The following is a 19,657-nucleotide window of genomic DNA, read 5'->3' on the forward strand; positions in this document are numbered from 1 at the left end:
TCTGTGCTTCTGAATGATTCTGTGAGCGTGTGCGATCTGCGCGCTACTGTCTGTGTGTGCGTGTAATGTAGTAGCGCAGTTTAGAACGGCGATTAATTTACATGTACAATAAGCTGTTTAATCCGATCAATATTAAGCATCCATATGGTATAATCAAACAAATCTTGTGGAGCGCTCTTGGAGTATGCATATATTTGTCATTAACTGTTGAATAATGAGAGTAAATGTGGACTTCAAAGATTTCTTATCCTGTTGCGCCCTCTATAGGCCATGACCAGCGACTAGTCGACCTCATGCTTAAAGCGTCAAGGCAGAGCATTAAAGTCGACTAGTCGGTGCAACCCCTACTGTCCGCCACTTCTTGATGCCAGAGCAGCTGTAGCGACAAGAATGTCTGTTAAAGGTGCCATAGAACGTCTTTTTAAAAGATGTAATATAAGTCTAAGGTGTCCCCTGAATGTGTCTGTGAAGTTTCAGCTCAAAATACCCCATAGATTTTTTTTAATTCATTTTTTTAATTGTCTATTTTGGGGCATCATTAAATATACGCCGATTCAGGCTGTGCGGCCCCTTTAAATCTCGTGCTCCTCTCCCCCGGAGCTCGCGCTTGCCTTAACCAGCATAAACAAAGTTCACACAGCTAATATAACCCTCAAAATGGATCTTTACAAAGTGTTCGTCATGCAGCATGTCTAATCACGTAAGTATGGTATTTATTTGGATGTTTACATTTGATTCTGAATGAGTTTGATAGTGCTCCGTGGCTAAAGCTAACATTACACACTGTTGGAGAGATTTATAAAGAATGAAGTTGTGTTTATGAATTATACAGACTGCAAGTGTTTAAAAAATGAAAATAATGACAGTCTTGTCTCTGTGAATACAGTAAGAAACGATGGTAACTTTAACCACATTTAACAGTACATTAGCAACATGCTAACGAAACATTTAGAAAGACAATTTACAAATATCACTAAAAATATCATGTTATCATGGATCATGTCAGTTATTATCGCTCCATCTGCCATTTTTCGCTGTTGTCCTTGCTTGCTTACCTAGTCTGATGATTCAGCTGTGCACAGATCCAGACATTAATACTGGCTGACCTTGTCTAATGCCTTGAACATGGGCTGGCATATGCAAATATTGGGAGCGTACATATTAATGATCCCGACTGTTACGTAACAGTCGGTGTTATGTTGAGATTCGCCTGTTCTTCTGAGGTCTTTTAAACAAATGAGATTTACACAAGAAGGAGCAAACAATGGAGTTTGAAACTCACTGTATATCATTTCCATGTACTGAACTCTTGTTATTTAACTATGCCAAGATAAATTCAATTTTTAATTCTAGGGCACCTTTAAGCAATTGAGCTGTTTTGTTTTTGGATGTAAAAGTGAATGTAACAGTTTTCATTTACTCGCGACATCTGAGCCACTGAAGAAGCAGTGGATTTTTTTTTTTTTTTTTGAAGGGAATGCGCCACACACAGATCTAATATACACATGCAATTTCTGTCCCTGCTGTTTACGTTCACAGACATAACCGACTGTGCTTATGTGAACTTTGTGTGTTTTTGACAACCTTGTGTGCATTTGACAGTTTAAGCACAATAAAAAGTGAAAGAGAAGCTAGTTTAATACTCACAAGATGTGCTGTCTGACAGTCAGCTTTTTGTGCATTTCAGGACTGCCCATGAGCGTGATCGTGATAGAGATGATAATCATAACCAAGCACATGAAGAAAGCACTATTCTGGATGGGGGGCGGGGAGCAGCAGCTCATTTGCATTTAAAGACACATGCTATAATAAATGATCTGTGAGATATTTTAAGCTGAAACTTCACAGACACATTCTTAAGACACCTGAGACTTTAATTACATCTTGTAAAAAAGGGGCATAATAGGTCTGCTTTAAAAAATCTTACTCAAACATTTATAAATACATTTAGGCCTATACTGTATAAAATAATACATTCCTAGGAGAATTGTGTCCCCCAAAATACTTTTATGATTAATGTCTTGTCAACATACAAATTAGATTAGATTAATAATTAATTAGATTAATGTCTTTTAAATTGTCATATATCTCATTATATAAGCCAAAAGCTATAAATTGTCATTAAACAATTGCTGTTTGTTTTTTCCTTTAGCCCGCAAGCTAACTGGTAGTTTAGCTACAAAATAACTGGCAGTAATATAATGCAGTGCCCAAAATAAATGGGAATGCTACTGATAGCTTTCTCCAGGTGTTACAGACTTAGGATGTACACTATAATTCAGAGTGCATTATGGGTATAAATAAGTACTACAATTTTGACAAAACTACAAAATGGCCAACACCCCATATTGTGTTCTATAGAAAAAAAGGAATGATTTTGGATTCAGCTAAAAAGATGGGAAACAGAATGTCAAAATAAGCATATGAAACACACACAAAAACATCCAAAAACCATTACAGAAAGACACGGGCAAAGTAAGAGAGTAAGAGAGCCTACTGAATATATTTTATCTGTGACCACATGCCATTTTACAGTATGATTTCTCTTAAAGTCTCTTTAGAAGTGCTTTTCTGAATAACAGCAATTATCTCATGCACAGCTTGACATGAGTGACAACAAAACCTTGGCTAATGTTCCAATATATTCTTGGAGGATGTGAAGCCTTAAGATGTTTTTAAACATCTCTCTCTTTCTCTGGGATCAAAAAAAAAAGAAGACTTTTTCAAAAACTAATGCACAAGCAGGGACAACAAACTAGACTTTTATGCAAGTGATGCTTGCCCGTGCAAATCTCACTGCCAAAAAATGGTTATGTGCCCTGGGTGGCTGCCAGGGTGTTGCTATGTAGTTGCTAAAGTGTTCTGTGTGGTTGCTAGGTGGCTTATTTGATTAGGCCAGCAGTTTTACATCATTTTATATTAGTTCAGCTACAGCATATAGATGTTTCTGTGTCATTTCTTGTACTTATCTCAAACTAATCTAACAAGATTGCATACTATAGCACTATTTTTGACATGCAAAAGAGAACTATAGATATAATATAAAAGGATTTTGGAGAACTGTAGGAATGGTTTGCATGCAAGGTTTGACTCTCAGATTTTCTCTCAAGAGAACCTGAAGGTTTTGGGAGCATTAATGCTGAATTAAGATTCTTTTGACACCCCAGACTTGCTTGGCTTTACAACAAAAAAGAAAAGAAAAAAAAGAAAAGAAAAACTACTTAGATTTAGAGTGAGACTGAAGGGTTGTGGAGAAAAAAAAATCTTTTGACTGAGGTATCTTGAAAACTGATTAATTCAGAGCTGCCAGTGCATATCTGAGTCATGGTCTCTCTCATTATCTGCATTCATAAAACATTGTTACGCAGCATATTTTAAGGCGAGACACGCTGTGCAGAATTATACAGTTTTTGATTGAGTGCATATGAAAAAAAAAAAAATCCTTCACCTCTAGAGTCACGCTCATATGTGAAAACAATGAGACTGTAGTTCTCAAAGGCCTCGACTGGTAATTCATATTTACATGGGAAACTATTTGGGGCATGTTGTCATATAGGCATAGTTTTTTTTTTTTTCCTGGGCAAAAACAGTTGAAATTTTTTTGTAGCTGAGACTTCAAGGTATCTGCCTATACATAAATTGACTTTGAAAAATAAACCCACTGTGAGAACAATTCACTGCAGTGAAAAGTGAGACTCCCCTATATTTATACACACTTTGATGTACATATATCCAAGCATTATTCCTGGCTACAGTTGCTTGCTTGTCATCTACACTTGTACAAAGCCACAGGAAGAGACAGCAGGAAAGTGACCCTTACTATTTACCTCAGTATCTGCTCCCAAGCTGACAAGCAGCAGCACTTTGAGGGGTACTGACATGGAAACAAATAAATGCTCTCATTTGAGAGCGACTATCATGAGCGGTGCATCTAACAGCGGGACAGGTTGACTTTGGCAGAGTAATGGACCTGCCAGCCTTTTCCCATGTGTTCCTGATGGCAACCTCTCAACCCTTACCTACAAACTCCATTTCCTGAAAAGCCGCTTTCATTTAGACCACAGCACTGAGACGGGAAGCAGACAGAAAGAAATAAGAGTGCGTTTTGAGTCAAGTGCTAATGGCTTCAGTTTTTACAGCTCCTCAAAGTGAGCTCTTTTGTGTTGCCAGAAGACGGTGATGTGATTTATTGGCCAGCCCTGAGGTACGGTTATGGAGCAGAGTAACAGTGACACAGATAATCGGATTTGTTAGTGTGGTCCATTAAATACTGAGCCACCTTAGGCCTCTGCGTATAGGTGCGCTAACAATTTATGTTCCTTCAAAATAATTGCTGTACAGGCAGTGTGTACTGGAGACTTGTTTCATGGTCTGATAATTCGATTGCAGATATACAGTGCATTCAAACAATCCTCCCACACTCAATATAAATATGTATGGTCTCTAGGCATTGAATAGAGAAATCATTGATCTAATAATCTGCTATTGTCCATACCACTAGTGGCCCTGCCAGGAGGCTTTCCTCATATTCCCTACCTGATCAGCTGCGAATATAAACTTTTGTCTGGATTTGCTATTTATCAATGTATGGTAGCTGTGTAGCTATTTTTTTATAGCTATTGTATTTTATAGCTATTGTATGCCTATTGTTTAATCTTAGGACTAAAAGCAAGATGGGGAGTATGATCAAGGACTATAGCGAAAGACGGTTTACTTCTATTAGTAACGAATGGGAGAAATTGCAACGCACAATATGGCAGAATACGTCCCGCCTTCTAAGTAAAAGAGCGTCACTGCAGCTGCCATTAGATGCTCCGGTTCATAGAAACGTGAGACTCGCTTAGGACTGCACATGCGCATTGGCTCGTCTAGCCTGAAAAATAAGCTTTTTAACACTATTTGGGCATAAGAAACAACATTTATGGGACAATTCATGTTAGATTTTGTTGTGGATTTGAAATATGTTATTTAATTGTGAGTTCGCCAAGCAGTTTATGAGATTTCAGGATTTCTGAATTCAAATAGATAGGACTTGAGGTGTGTCCCAATTCGCGTACTTATGCACTATCCTATGACGTTTTTAAGTATAAATAGTGCGAGTAGTGCGTTCACACAGAAAATTGTAAAAAGAAAAAGTGCACTTTAAATACCCGGATGATGCACTACATTAACGGAAAAAACGAAGTGTGGAATGTTGGAGACTTCATGCACTCAGCTGTGGCAACTTTAATTACATTGTGGAGAGGGGATCAGACTGATGTTTATGACAAAACAAACGTAAAAAATTCATAAACTACATGGATAAGTATAGTGCATAAGTGCATAGTGTATAGTGCGTAATTTGGGGTGCAACTTTGGTCTTGGATGCCCGAAATAGCTGCCCGGAGGTGTTGCAAATATGGCCGCCGAGTGAAAATACTTTCCTTGAAAGGGACTTTGGTATGATACATTTATAAAAGTTCAATAAACGTAATATGCAGATTATTTGTTTACTTTGTGTATTTTTGCTCCATCAGCAAAAACTGTTTAAAACTGTTTATTGAATGAATCAATTGATTCAATGACTTATGACTCATAAAGACATTTCGTTCTTTTCCTAAATAAATCAGTGGTTTGAACAACTGATTCACTCATTAAAACAGTCACTTGTCGCCACCTACAGGTTTAACGATGTAACCTGCAGAAAACGCAAAGGCATTAAAGTCTGGGATGCTGTTCGGCCAATCAAATTCGAGGACCAAAACTAACTAAAACAAAAATAAAAACAAATGTCATTTATTTTAAAGAAAGATAACACAACCACACTTTTCAAGCAAAACATTTCATAAATCATGAGTTATTTGGATTTCTATTAATGCACTTGTGCAGTAAAAAACTTAATGACTGAAAGCATACTGCTGCACAGCTCTGATTCTCACATAATGCTTTTTCAGCATTCACACATTTTCCAAGCTCATTTTTAATTACGTCTTCGCTTGAACAAGAGACATCCATATGAAGGGCATCCTAACACAACTACCCAGAAAAACAACAACGATAAAAGCCATGTTCTATCTTCTTGGTAAGATATTGATGACTGAGATGGCTTGTAGTATTGGTTCAGGTTTAATAGTGAAATGGAGTAACATTTTGGTGTGTAGCCTACTCTCTCATCTCCTGTATGCTTTGCTTCCATCGACTGACTCCTTTATATGGTCTGTCACGCTGTTTCTAGAAGTCAAACAGTGAGAAGCTTCTCTTTGAACAGCATATAAAAGCTAGGCCAGAGATGGGTTGTTGTTATGCACGTTAGACACGGCAAAACATACAGAATATATGGAGCATGCGCTGCTGTGCCAATTCTCGTAAAAGCCGATGTTCATGTCATGGCCAGCACAACCACGTCCACAGAACCCGCATGACTGGTTCATAAACTGACATTGACAGACATTTACAAGATAGTCTCGAAATATTTATTGTAAAGTTATACACCTGTAAACCGGTTAGTGGAAAATGAAGTATATATCGGGTATTTTACTTTACTATGTTCATTTATAGAAAGCATGTATATCTCAAAGGTTTGACCGTCTTCATCTGTTGCGAGTGCTGGAATTAAACTGACAACTGTTGACATTTCAGCAACGCCAACGTTGTTAACTAGTAGAAGGCAAGACTACAGCAAGATGTTCTTTGTGAAAACTCGGCTAATAGGAGGTTAAGAGGTCTTGTTAGTTTCTCACCCATTGTTTCATAAAATCTGGAGCTCAAAGAAAGAAACATTTCATGCAGATAATAACCAGCTTATGACATTAGCCGTATTAATACACCCTCCTGACAGACACCAGCTAATGTCATGATTTAATTTAGAGTGTAACTCCTCCGAGACGCAGGGAACAGAGACCCAAATACCAAAATATCAGCTGAGATAAAAGGAGAAAACAGACCCAATTCCAGAAGCATCCCTCAGGGGGTTAAATGTGCAGCCTCTCAATTTGGATCTCAAAAAAGGCTTGTCCCGCCGGGAACGATATTAAGCGCGTGCATGTACGCATGTATGATTTCCTCTAATGAGCTTGTATTGTTTCTGTCGCCACCTTGGATAAAGTTGTGCGCTGAATGTCGTGCCTTTGAAAAAAGGAAAATAATCCATGGCTCTTTGCTGTGTTGACATTGTCGTCCATTAATTTGTTTACGTCCTAGTTATAATAATGAAAGAAAAATGAACAGGACATATCAATAAGCTATGAGACATTCTCTGAAAATACACGTGTCAAAACGTAGGCTACTCAAGCGGCAGGTCAAACGTTCGTGGAGATGGATGGGGTGGAGTCACGCTTCTTTGTCACATGTTATGAAGAAGGTGTTAATTGTCATATCACTGTCATTTAAATGAGTACAATCATTTAGCGCGAAGGGTTGCATGGTAATGTCACATTAACATGGAGTAAAGCCTCTCCGCGCTGATCATTAATTAGTCTGGCCTGTCTCAGAGGGGAGGGAGCAGCACCATCCAGCATTGGGATCCTGCCTGTATAGTTTAGCACTAATGAGCCTTTAATGTGCTGGACCGAAGAAATGGAGTATATCTCACATCCAGAGCTATTGTGTCTGCAATAACCTCTGAAATAATACGTGGTGCTCAGACACGGCAACAACACACTTTTTGTTAAGCCTGTGGTTTACTGCAGTGCAATGGGGTAAAATTATAGTCTGCTCTGAGAACATTTATTATATACAGGAAGGTTGAGTCGCAACACTGTATTTGCACACTTACAGTATAGTTCAGCAGTTTTAAAGATGTAACCTTTATTTGGAAACTTGGGTCATGCGCCTGTCAAGGAGAATGACCATCAAAACCTGCATGACCCCTTTGAGGCAGCTGGGGTTAGATATCAGCGCCATCAACTGGTGGAAAAGTGGAAAAGCAGGATGTGATGTTTTATTTAATATACAAATAGGAAACAGTGATGATGTACTGCATAAATTAAAATATGGTTTTCATGTCAATTGTGGTAATAGGCAGTGCTTTTCAGCCCAAAAAACAGACTACAATTAAATAATAAAAAACACTTCTCATATGCTTGGCATCTAAAAAGTAACTCAAATGCTACATAACAAACATAGACTGATCACATATAAGGGGAACATTTTTCAAGAGTACTGACTTGATATGATCACTGTGTATTCCAAGTCAACACCAGACCGTCTTGAACACTGGAAGAACCTCATGTACAGTTTTTCCTCTGCGGTCTTCAAGAACTTGTTTCCGGTTCATAAAATAGAAGACAAGCAGCGAACAGCGGAGAGAAATAATTAATACAATTTATACTATTAATTAGAATTTATTCTAATTAATACAGTCTTAAATTAGACACTTGCATCGGATCTCATGCCAACACACCTGGATGGGGAATTATCTTTAAGAATTGTTTATGAAATAAGTTGTGTTAAGGGTAATTGAGTATTGATTATGTCCTTTATGATGGTTAGAAATGGTTCACAAATATAGATTGAGTGTTTGACTAATCAATTTATTCACATATAACTGTTTTGTGGTTTTCTTACCAAAGTATGTATGTCTCTCCGCTGCATCGATCACATTATCTCAGGATTGCACTCCCAAACTCATCAGATCTTGTTAAATTTAGCCTAATTATTTGGCTAATCTGTGGAACATTCATTTAGGGAGGTTAGATATTTCTTGTTCTATACTGCAATCACTGTAAGGGCAAAAACTAAGCAGAATGGAACAAAAGAAACAAACAAACAAACAAACAAACAACAAAAGAAAAGCTATAGCACACATACATAAGCAAATGGAGTGCATACCATCTATCATTCTAATACTGTAAACAACATATTATACAATATTGATAACACTACCTACAACAATACAATTTGCTCAACAGCTCTCAAAGAGACGTGGAGGGTCATTGATCTGCCTGTTTTTTCAGAAGTCTTCCTCTGTATATACATGTTCATTCAAACTGTTGGTGGAAAAAGTTCCAAAATAGACATTTTTTCATCCATACTTTGAATTCACATGCTCTTACATATGGGAGTCAGTCTTTTGAGAAATAAAGTAGACGCACTAACACGGACAGGAATAGAGATGTATAAAAATATGTAAAACCCTACAAAAGGTGTTCTCACTCATCATCAGAGCCAGTCAATGTTCAACTTGTGGAAATGCTTCGCTTTCCAGCGTGCCACTGATATGTTTGAATGTCAGCTCTTAGTGTTTTTGAGATATTCACTCACTAAAAGATACCACCACTAACCAGGCTTTAGTGTGATAAAATAAAAAAGAAAAAAAGAAAAGAAAAAAACAAATATATATTTATATATATATTTCAAAATAGAATGGAATATCCTCTTCTTGGAAAAAAGAAAATATAGACATCTCAATTGAAACATTTCTCATAATCCAATGCTCTCACATTCTCAGCGGTTTCACAACCATCTCTGTTTTCCTTCTTTCCTGATGATGAACCCTCATGACAGTTGCCATGGAAACAAGACCAGATGAATGGCTTGCCTTTTCATGGTGAGATGTGAGTTTGTCTGAGTGCAGTAGAGTCAGGCCAACCTCCCCCCCACCAACCCACCAACCCACCCACCCACCCGACCACCACCAACCACCACCTTATCCAGAAGGCATATGGGTGAGCTACGCTTTTGTCTGAAAAATACATAAATAAATTCAAACCCACTATGCGATGTTCTTAGTAGCATTTTCATTTAACCTTTCCATGTAATTTCGGAGCTCTTTGGAGTCCCCGAGCTCGATGTCTGGGCAAACCCATTTGATGTCGTTCTGACCAATGAGAAGAGGGCTTATGGACGGGCAGCCATTGCTGGGCTTGCTATGGCTGAAAGTGGTGAATTTGACTCGTTTCCGTTTGGTAGTGGGTGAGTTTATGGACTCGCTCTTGTGATCTCTCCCAGTGCACCCCGAGTCAGAGGCCGACCTGTGGACCTGGCCTTGCACACTCTTCTGAGAGGAAAGGCCATTGAGGAGCTGGCTACCCTCTTCCAGGCCCAGCCCGGAGTCCATGGTCCCACCTAGCTCCTCTTGGTCAAGACACAAACCCGCTTGGCTTTCCAATAGCTCCGCGTCATGACCCAACCAAACCCAGTCGTGGGCGTGAGCCATGGTCTCCTGGCCCTCCAATGGGAGCTGCTTGTTACGATACTTAAGGGCATAGGAGACGCAATTGATTAGGAATACCAGGATGGCCAAGCAGAAGACACCTAACAGGGCGTACATGCCTATTTCCAGATCTGTGAGCCCACGGCGAGTCTGCATTAAGTCATCCTCTGTGTTATGTCCAGGTGGAAGGTCTCCTTGAGCTGGGAATTCAGAGAAATCAACCGGAATATCACCAACTGAGAGCCTGTCACCGCTTGCTTTCCCTGGAATGGAGGTTTTGATGGTGGTAGCACCTCTGTTCATGATTCCAGCCTCCATGTCTGAGATTGAACCTCCGTAGTATGGGGCATTGGGCCTGTATCTCCTGTCGCTCGCACTGTTTCCCGTTTCATCGCCACGGCCGAACTTCACATGGACGTTCGCGTTGCCTGCTGCCAGAAGTGTGCGACGCTTGGTTTTTAGGCACGATTCGGGTCCATACATCTCCAGGCGGACTAACATGCCTTGCCCTTCACCCTTAGCCACCACCACTGGCCACCTCCAGGTGGTGCTTTTTCTCACCAATACCACCTTGTCGTCCAGCGAGGTGGCCGTTAGGACGAAATGTGCAGGGTTATAGAGGTCAAGAGGGGTCATGGAGCCATCACTGAACTGAAGCCATGCACTGACAAGGGACTCCTGAAAGAGAAACACAACATGAACAAATTATGCTAATTTTCTTGTATCAAGTATGCATAATTTTTAACTCCAATGCAGGACAGTTTGAATGCTTTAAAAGTCCCCAGAACTACATTTCAAAGTGAACAGATGCACTGATCAGTGGGAGATTCAACAAATCTGCCCGTTTTATGTCTATCAATGTGGAGGAAAGAGGAAATCCCTGCCGATGCAAAGGATTAGAGAAATCAGCCGAATCAGAAAGGGTTTTAAAACTGAGATGACTCAGAATAAGTGGGCAGCCCCGATCAGCATGATCCACTAACAAACTGCAGCCCCTCATCAATATGCGGCCCGTGTCAAACAACTTTGTCCATAATGACAGTGATTATAGTGATTGCACCTGCTCATGGATAAAACAACCCTACATTTCTGAGAAATGGACATGGAAGTATGCAATATTGTGACCTGAAAACCAGAATGCAATTTGCAATTTAACTACATGGTGTTGAAATTTTGTGAAATGAGAATTCACAGAGGGCAGAGTTACCCAGGATTCAGAAATAGAAACCAATCGATCAGCTAAATGAATGAATGAATAAAATATCAAGAAATAATCAATACATTTATTGTTCAATTAATTGATAATAATAACAATGATAATAACTAATAAATAACAATAAAGAATAATATTATTATTAAAGGGTTAGTTCACCCAAAAATAACATTTCTTTCATTAAGTACTCACCCTCGTGCCGTTCCAAACCCGTAAGACCTTCATTTTATCTTCAGAACACAAATTAACATATCTTTGATGAAATACAAGGGGTTTTTTTATCCTCAATAGAATGAAATGACCGCATTCAATGTTAAAATAATCAACGTAACCACAGTGGTTCAACCTTAATGTTATGAAGCGACGAGAATACAAAAATAACAAATTTATTCAACAAATTCGTCTCTCCTCTGTCATTCTCCTGCGCTATTTTCGTTGCAGTGCTTGCAGGTTCTAGGTATCAGTATTGGCCTGCTCATGCTTCAGCACGCATGCTCACATGAACAGGCGTCGGCCAATACTGAGTCAGTGTTCGGACGTAAACAAGGAACGAGTCTGACATGGTAGAGAAGAAATTGTTGAATAAAGTCGTTATTTTTGTTTTATTTTTGCACATATGCAGTATTTTCAGGGCTTCATAAAATTACAGTTGAACCACAGTAGTCACGTTGACTGTTTTAATGATGTCTTTAATACCTTTCTGGACCTTAAATGACAGTAATTAAGTTGCTTTCTATAGGGATAAAAAAACCTCGGATTTAAAAAAAAATATCTTAATTTGTGTTCCGAAGATGAAAGAAAATCTTACGGGTTTAGAACGACACGAGGGTGAGTACTTAATGAAAGAAATTTCATTTTTGGTTGAACTAACCCTTTAAAATATACTTATATATTGTACTTATTGATTGTAAATAGTTTAATTAAACTACCTGATTAGCATTGTGCATGGTCTCCTGTGTGGTAGCCGTGGCGACGATGGCCCTGTTGCTTCCTGGGCTGAGTTGAAGGTTCAAGGAAAGGCCAGAGACCAGCTGCACACCCAGCTCTGTTATACTGACTTTATCATCCAGAACCCGGATCATCCTCTCAGCCAGAACTGAGTCTGACAATGGGGACAACACCTGGTAAAACACAGACAGAAATGCTTCTGATAAAATTGTAAAACAACTAAAAATTCTCTCCTAGTTTCTCATACGAACTTAGTGACATGAAAAAATGAACAGGCTATGTACAATTTCAAAAATCTAAGTGACAGCTGTCCACCCTCGGCCATATGGCAATATCTGACACACAGGCATGGAAATGACTTCGATATGAAACGTGATGAGAAGACTTCTAATCTGGATCAATTAATAGCAAAGCAGCCACCTCCATATTTCCGCATTCATTATGTTATAATGAAGTGTCAGAAGCCATTTACTTCTGATCTGTACGTGGGACTTCCACTGTCACCAGCGCACACAGCCCGCACTTGCTTCTAACCATCATTTGCACACTGTCTGGAAGTCCACAGGAAATCATTTTTCACTCTAAAATACAGCCATGTTAAGGTGGAGAAATGATTCTTATTCTGTTTTTATATCCCACTCTTATTCCAAGCACATTCCTAATTTGCCATTTGAATTGAGAGATTTATTAATTAGACATAAAATAAGAATAAGCAAGAGGAGCCTCGGGCCTTACCCAATATTGCGTAAGATGCTGCCCCAGTGCTCCACTTTTTATAAATAGATCTATAAAATAAAAGTTAGTGCTTGCTACGCTGCTTCAACAAATCTTTTCTTCCAAATAGTCTACTTTAAAACCAATTCTTGCTCTGTTTTTGAAACCTCTTCTAATTGTAAGTAATTAGTCATTCAATTTAATTTTAATGAACTGCAAAAACAAGAGGGCCCGTTCTGAAATGTAATTCTTACTTTGGTCTAATAGCAAGGTGGAAAACTGGTAATTTGGCCGTGGTTAAGTGGTGGGTTTTTGATTTCAGGCATCTCGATCTATAAAGCAGCACTGGTTTTCAGACTCCACGTATTCCATCCCACCATTACTGGGATTCTTATCTGATTTTAATTTTCAGCAAATGGATCAAATCGAAGCACTCTCCACCTATGGCTCTGGCGTATATCTTTTGCTGTCAGACAGCACTCTAATGGCAATTTCAGCTTGACAAGCAGGTGTATTTATGTGTGAAAGTAAATGTGACATCTATAAGAAGCAATGTGAGGTTTTCACAGACCAACACTTAATTAGTTGGCCATAATAAAGGAACATATAGTTTGCGATAGGAGCTGTGAGATGTGCAGATAGACAGCAGAGAAGCTGTGACAGAGGAGAGTGAGAGATGCTGTCTATTCCTCGTCTGACAGTGTACACGTGTCACATCACAACTTGGACTGATTCACCTCTCATCCGCATGGAGAGATTGACAAATGACAGCCTGGCTTTCCAATGAAAACAAGGACGTCGTCAGATTTTATTCATGCAGTATAAACACAAGGGAACTGCGGCTTAGTCAGCTGTAACTGTCAGTTTTGTTCCTCCGACATGGGCAGATCTGGTCATGGTGTATTGAGGAAATTGCATAATACGTTATAACAAATGAATCATGGATCAAATTTTAATAATGCTGAAAATTCAAAGATTATTGGATTATTGTAGCAATGCATGCAACCACTTTCACGCACATTTTTTACAGAGTAAGATTTGATTTATGGTACATGGTGGTATAGAGGCTAGATAACACATACTGTAATTTCTTCCTGTTTCTCACCTGAACTTTGGTGGAGCCAGTGTTCAGACCGATCAGAACCTGTTCCTCTGACAGCTTGGCCACGCGTTCATCCCCCACCCTTAACGAGTCCCTCACCAGCTCTGTCACGTCCACCTGCCAATCACTGCCCAAGAGGAAGTCTGGCTGACCCTGCCACTCCTCTGGCTCGGCCTCAAAGTGTGTGAGGACACGGACGGTGGTGCTCTGATACTGTGGACCACAGCTCCGGTCCTTCTTGGCTCCTTCATCCCCGTCATCCTCTCCAAACCTGTAGTAAAGAGAGTAACCAATATTAAATGTTATAATCCCTTTCTCAACTCTAGTCTATTCTAGTACAATCTACCCATTAAAATGAAAACATTTTACGTGAAAAATGTTTGTATATAAAAAATAAACAGCAAAATCAGTGTGAAAAATTATATAGTTGAAAACAAATAATAAATTAGAAAATATTCAATAAAAAAATCAACCCACTAAAATTAAGTTAAACATGCACTTTCAATCTAAAATTAGGTTGACATATGACACTCATTTAAAATCAAGTAGAAAAGACAAAAAAATTAAATAAATAAAGTTGACATTTTCTATTCTATTCAATTATAAATCAGTGGGAAATGTACATGGGTGAAAGCAAAGATAAGTTTCAAACATATAACATACTTTATTATATTCTATAAATAAAAATCAACCTACTATTTGTATTAAACTTTAGTAAAACTTTTAATTTATTTAGTTGACATTTAAAAACAAGTAAAAAAGAAAAAAATGAAATGAAATCAACTGGAAGAGGAATATATATATATATATATATATATATAGAGAGAGAGAGAGAGAGAGAGAGAGAGAGAGAGAGAGAGAGAAGACGTCAATCAAACAGCTTGTAGGCTATACAATCACTTAACCTTACATTTACCTCAAGAAAGCTATTCAATGTCCATTAACTCATTAGTTAGCTACAAAAATAACACAGAAGAGCATTTTGCTAAATATATGCACTGTATTACATATTTATTTTATTTTTACTTAAACTGTTAGAGATGTCTTCATTATTTAATGCATGTTTAAATAGCCTAAATCTGGCATGAAAAAAAGTTACTACAGTTTATTGTCATTTCATTTAATTGTTTAGATTTCAGCAACAATCTGGATTAGAAACAATTCTGTTATTAAAAAGTTGATATAAAAACTCCCTTATGTCCATTTTAAGTTTGAACTACTCAGTTTTAGCTATTTGAGTGCTGATTATTAAATACGTTTGATTAATTAATTGATTGTTAATTTATTATTTATTTTCGGTTTTGGTTTTCGTACATCCTGAATTTTGGGTTTCGACCCAGAATTTTCATTTTGGTGCATGTCTATGGAAAGTCCCCATAAAACATGGAAACCCATTGTGTGTGTGTGTAGAAAAGTGATGCTGAACCTCTTGTAATGGGCAAGTTTCTTCAAAAGGCTGTAAACATGAACCCTGTTCACATTCCATTTATGCATTTCCTCTCCTCACACAAACAGTCCAGACCAGGTGAATGGTGGGGCAGCTCTGACTGTTCCATTATTTTTAATGAGTCAAAACCATCCACAATAAAAAAAACAACAGCAGTGGCAGTTAACATGGTGGCCCTGACCAGTGGGGAGGCCACGCTCCTTTAGACATTTATGCAACGACGCCTGACCAACGGCAGAAACAGTATGACATTTACAGAACACAGGTGTATAAACAGGGCAGACGGCACTCAGCTGAGGAATGTCAGGTCACAAGAGGTCTCAGGAGTAATGAGCTCCAGTCTTACAACAAAAACTGCATGTCTACCACTCTCACAGAGGTAATCAAAATGCTACCTGAGACAGACATGACCTCGAACCAAGGGCATATATGATACAGCCAGGGTGCAAAATTACCAAGTGCCAAATGTGAGTAAATATTGGCTTTTGAGGAATACAACTCACCAGCTGGCCCTTAAAGGGATAGCTCACCCATAAATTAAAATTCTTCAAGATCCATAATGTATTCCCTCATGTCGTTCCAAACCTGCATGACTTGCTTTATTCGGTGGAACATAAAATAACTTGTTACAAAGTCCAAAACAATACTGGATTCCATTGACTTTCATTGTAAAAAACAGAATTTATTTTTCTTTTTTTTTCAGAATATCATCTTCTGTGTTCTACAGAAGAAAAAGGCCATATAAGTTTGAAGTAGTCTTGCGTAGCCAGACTTCAGACTGACGACAGAAGGTCTGGATATTGCATTGTTTTGTTCCGCATCATATTTAGGGGTGTGAAAATGTAAAGTTGATGTCCGTACGATAACAGACCAGCGTGCTTCTAATAAATTATTCATTCAAGAACGATGTGCAAGTTTACTGCAACAATGGTGCCGCAAACTTCACATATTTTTGAAAATCCAGCGTTTAGTTGATCCTGATAAGCGCTCAGTGTCATAGTTGTAAACATGACGACTTTCTTCTTCCATGAGAGGGTTTGGCATCACAATGACTTTGTTTCTAGTCGGACCATTAAAGAACGTGATACACGCATTTCCCGGAAATCCTGTAGAATTCAACAAATCAGATGACAACTTCAAAACTTTCAAAGTGTTTCCCATTTGGTGCCTTATGGATCAGCCAACGGTTCGTGACGTCTGAGGCTGAGACAAGATTTGGAGTGACATGAGGGTGAGCATTTTTGGGTGGACTATCCCTTTAAATACTGCAACATATATTATTTAAACTGACATACAACCCATCTAATGAAAACATCTGTGAATCTTCCAACATCTTTAACTTCAATCTAGGATGTCTTGAGTTTTTTTTCCTGCATGTGGCAACACATAATATGGAATATTCACAATATCATAATAAGCCATCAAATTAATATATTAGGAACAAAATGGTATAACAGATAATAGAGACTTGAATGTGATGCTGCGAGTGACACAATGGTTTGTTTGTCCCTAATATCAGGACAAACCACAATGAGAAACAGTCTTTCCTCATTCAAACAGATAGGAGCTGTACTTGCATGTCTATTGCATGTCTATTTTTCATGCATAGGAAAGAGCTGCCTGGGGGAGTTATGAAGATGGCCACCGAGTGAACTTGCCTTAAAGGATTTTGCTAATATATAAGAAAAAAAGGCTAAATAATTCAACTGTCATAAGAACAAAAATATATATTTTTAATAAAAATAATGTATAATACAGTTTCATAGCCAGTAAGGAATTTTTATGAGTGCTAAAAATTTAATTCTTTAAAGAGAAAGCTCAGAGATGCTAAAATCCCTGGTGGACTGGTACAAGAGGAGGTTTGGCCAGAAAATACATTTGTATCTTTGTATTGAGAACATGGAAAAGCGATCAGTGTGCAATTCACAGATTTAATTCTTGTCAACCACACATTACTGATGACTTAACTAAACCACACTTATTCTTCAAGTGACTTGCAATTTTTCTACCGCTCATTCTGTCTGTCTTCTGTCATCCTCTTCTCAATTATCATGCATGAGTCAATCTGGCAAGATTGTTTCTGGTGGAAGAGTAATTAAAAATTATCTTGTGGATATCCACAGCGTACGGCAACATTAACCTGCACATCGTCTGGTGCTAGTGCGTAAGAGGCAGGTGTGCCTGAAGACGACCCAGCGGTAATTAAAAAGTCAGCGTCCGCATCCTCCCCTCACCTCCATCATGTGTTCCGGAGGGAGCTCCGCTACTCGCCTGGTGTTACCAAGGAACACCAGAGCATGAGAACAGCTGAAGGGAGGGTTGATAGAGACAGGGCAGGTGAGCTGGAGCATTATTAGTGCTGTGCAGTACTCCGAGAGTTATTACAGTAATGTAAGAAACGGTTGAGTTTTCAAAATACCAGCAGAACCATATTGCATAACATGTGTGGGTTGTGCAGGATATTTTCTGCTCAGTTAAAGATTATAAAACTAGATAATTCAATTATAATTTATGGAAGTTATATATTAATAACTCTCAAATATAAAGTTTGGGGAACATTTAATATCCACAAAAAAACTGTCCAATGCACAAATGGTCTTTTACAGTGAAAAAGGATATTTTACACAAAAATATAATTTGCTCCATAATTTGCTTCTTCCTTTATTTTTTAAAAGTATAAAGGGGTCACGTAATATAATTTTTTGTAACCAACTTACACTTCTAAAGTTAGTGTGAAGTTATGCACCACATTTATTTATAATTTACGCTCTTAAAAATATGCCAGTAAAAACTAAAAAGGGTTTATCACAGCAATATATATATATATATATATATATATATATATATATTAATTGTCCTCTTTCTGAATTTAAAGGGACATTTAAAAATACACTTAAGGATAGAAACGCAGAGCTGCAGGTGCTACACACATTAAAGGATTAGTTCACCCAAAAATGAAAATTATCCCATGATTTACTCACCCTCAAGCCATCTTAGGTGTATATGACTTTCTTCTTTCAGCCAAACACAATCTGAGTTATATTAAAAAATATCCTGGCTCTTCCAAGCTTTATAATGGGAGTGAATGATACCATACATTTTGAAGTCCAAAAAAGCATACATCCATCATAAAAGCTTTATAATGGGAGTGAATGACCTCTGACCCGACACATGACGTACTGATGAACAAGGATAGAGCAAAACAAAACACCGGTTACAAATTAGAAGTCTAAAATGACAATTTCAATATAAGAGACGAGAAGCTTGAGTTTGTTGCCCAGCCCTATTTGTTTGAACCATGAGAGGCATCTACTCTCACCTAAGCTTACACTACTCCTACATCCATCATCATATGTCGGGTCAGAGGTCACTCTTCCGCCAGAACTCGACTTGCGTATGGCTGTTACCGGAAGCCAGTTATTATAGTTTATAAAGTTATAAAAATGGATTTTTTCTTATAAAAACACACTGCTTTGATTCAAAAGGCCTTTATTAACTCTCTGGAGTCGTATGGATTACTTTTATGATAGATGGATGGACTTTTTTCGGCTTCAAAATCTATGGTATCATTCACTCCCATTAAAAAGCTTGGAAGAGCCATGATATTTTTAATATAACTCCGACTGTGTTTGGCTGAAAGAAGAAAGTCATATACACCTAGGATGGCTTGAGGGTGAGTAAATCATGGGATAATTTTCATTTTTGGGTGAACTAACCCTTTAAGGAACAATGCAGGGTTTTAAAGACTTTTCCACATTTTACTGTCAACTTTACGCTATAGTATAGCTTTAGGATTAGCACAGTGTTAGAAATATTAGTATCGACTGTCACTGATGTGTAAATGTAGGCAGCCAAACAATCATGTTTTCAAATTAATTCAACTGTTCAATCTGAACGTTCTGGAGAGGGTTTTGAATTACAAATTGTAAAATGTGATTCCTTGAAACAAAGGCTGCATTCACATTACATGGTTAAAGAGATCCAATATGGCCGTGTAAGCAAGAAAAAAGCACATGGATTCTGATATTCTCAGATCGGTTTTAGGCCTCATTCATATGTGGAAATAAAACTGATATGAACTGGATACGTGCATTTGCATCT

General features: G+C 38.1%; 1 protein-coding gene and 1 long non-coding RNA gene across 3 annotated transcripts in view; both read right to left on the minus strand.

Annotated features, from left to right (window-relative positions):
• Positions 1-7,760: 7,760 nt before the first annotated feature.
• LOC125252723 lies at positions 7,761-9,595 on the minus strand. Its single transcript, XR_007181270.1, has 2 exons — positions 8,145-9,595; positions 7,761-7,884 (listed from the first exon to the last, which is right to left on the minus strand). It is a non-coding gene; the product is annotated as an uncharacterized LOC125252723 (long non-coding RNA).
• Positions 9,596-9,599: 4 nt separating this feature from the next.
• The window catches only part of si:dkey-112m2.1 (transmembrane protein 132C), a 171,924-nt gene continuing 161,866 nt past the window's right edge, over positions 9,600-19,657 (minus strand). For both annotated transcript variants that reach the window (XM_048166255.1, XM_048166256.1), the window contains exons 7-9: positions 14,113-14,380; positions 12,275-12,466; positions 9,600-10,810 (exon numbers count right to left, since the gene is read on the minus strand). In XM_048166255.1, the coding sequence (XP_048022212.1) occupies positions 9,692-10,810; positions 12,275-12,466; positions 14,113-14,380 (1,579 nt within the window). In that variant the 3' untranslated portion in view covers positions 9,600-9,691. The remainder of the gene's footprint in view (positions 10,811-12,274; positions 12,467-14,112; positions 14,381-19,657) is intronic.

Source organism: Megalobrama amblycephala, linkage group LG18 (assembly GCF_018812025.1).
Source record: "Megalobrama amblycephala isolate DHTTF-2021 linkage group LG18, ASM1881202v1, whole genome shotgun sequence".
NCBI lineage: Eukaryota > Metazoa > Chordata > Actinopteri > Cypriniformes > Xenocyprididae > Megalobrama > Megalobrama amblycephala.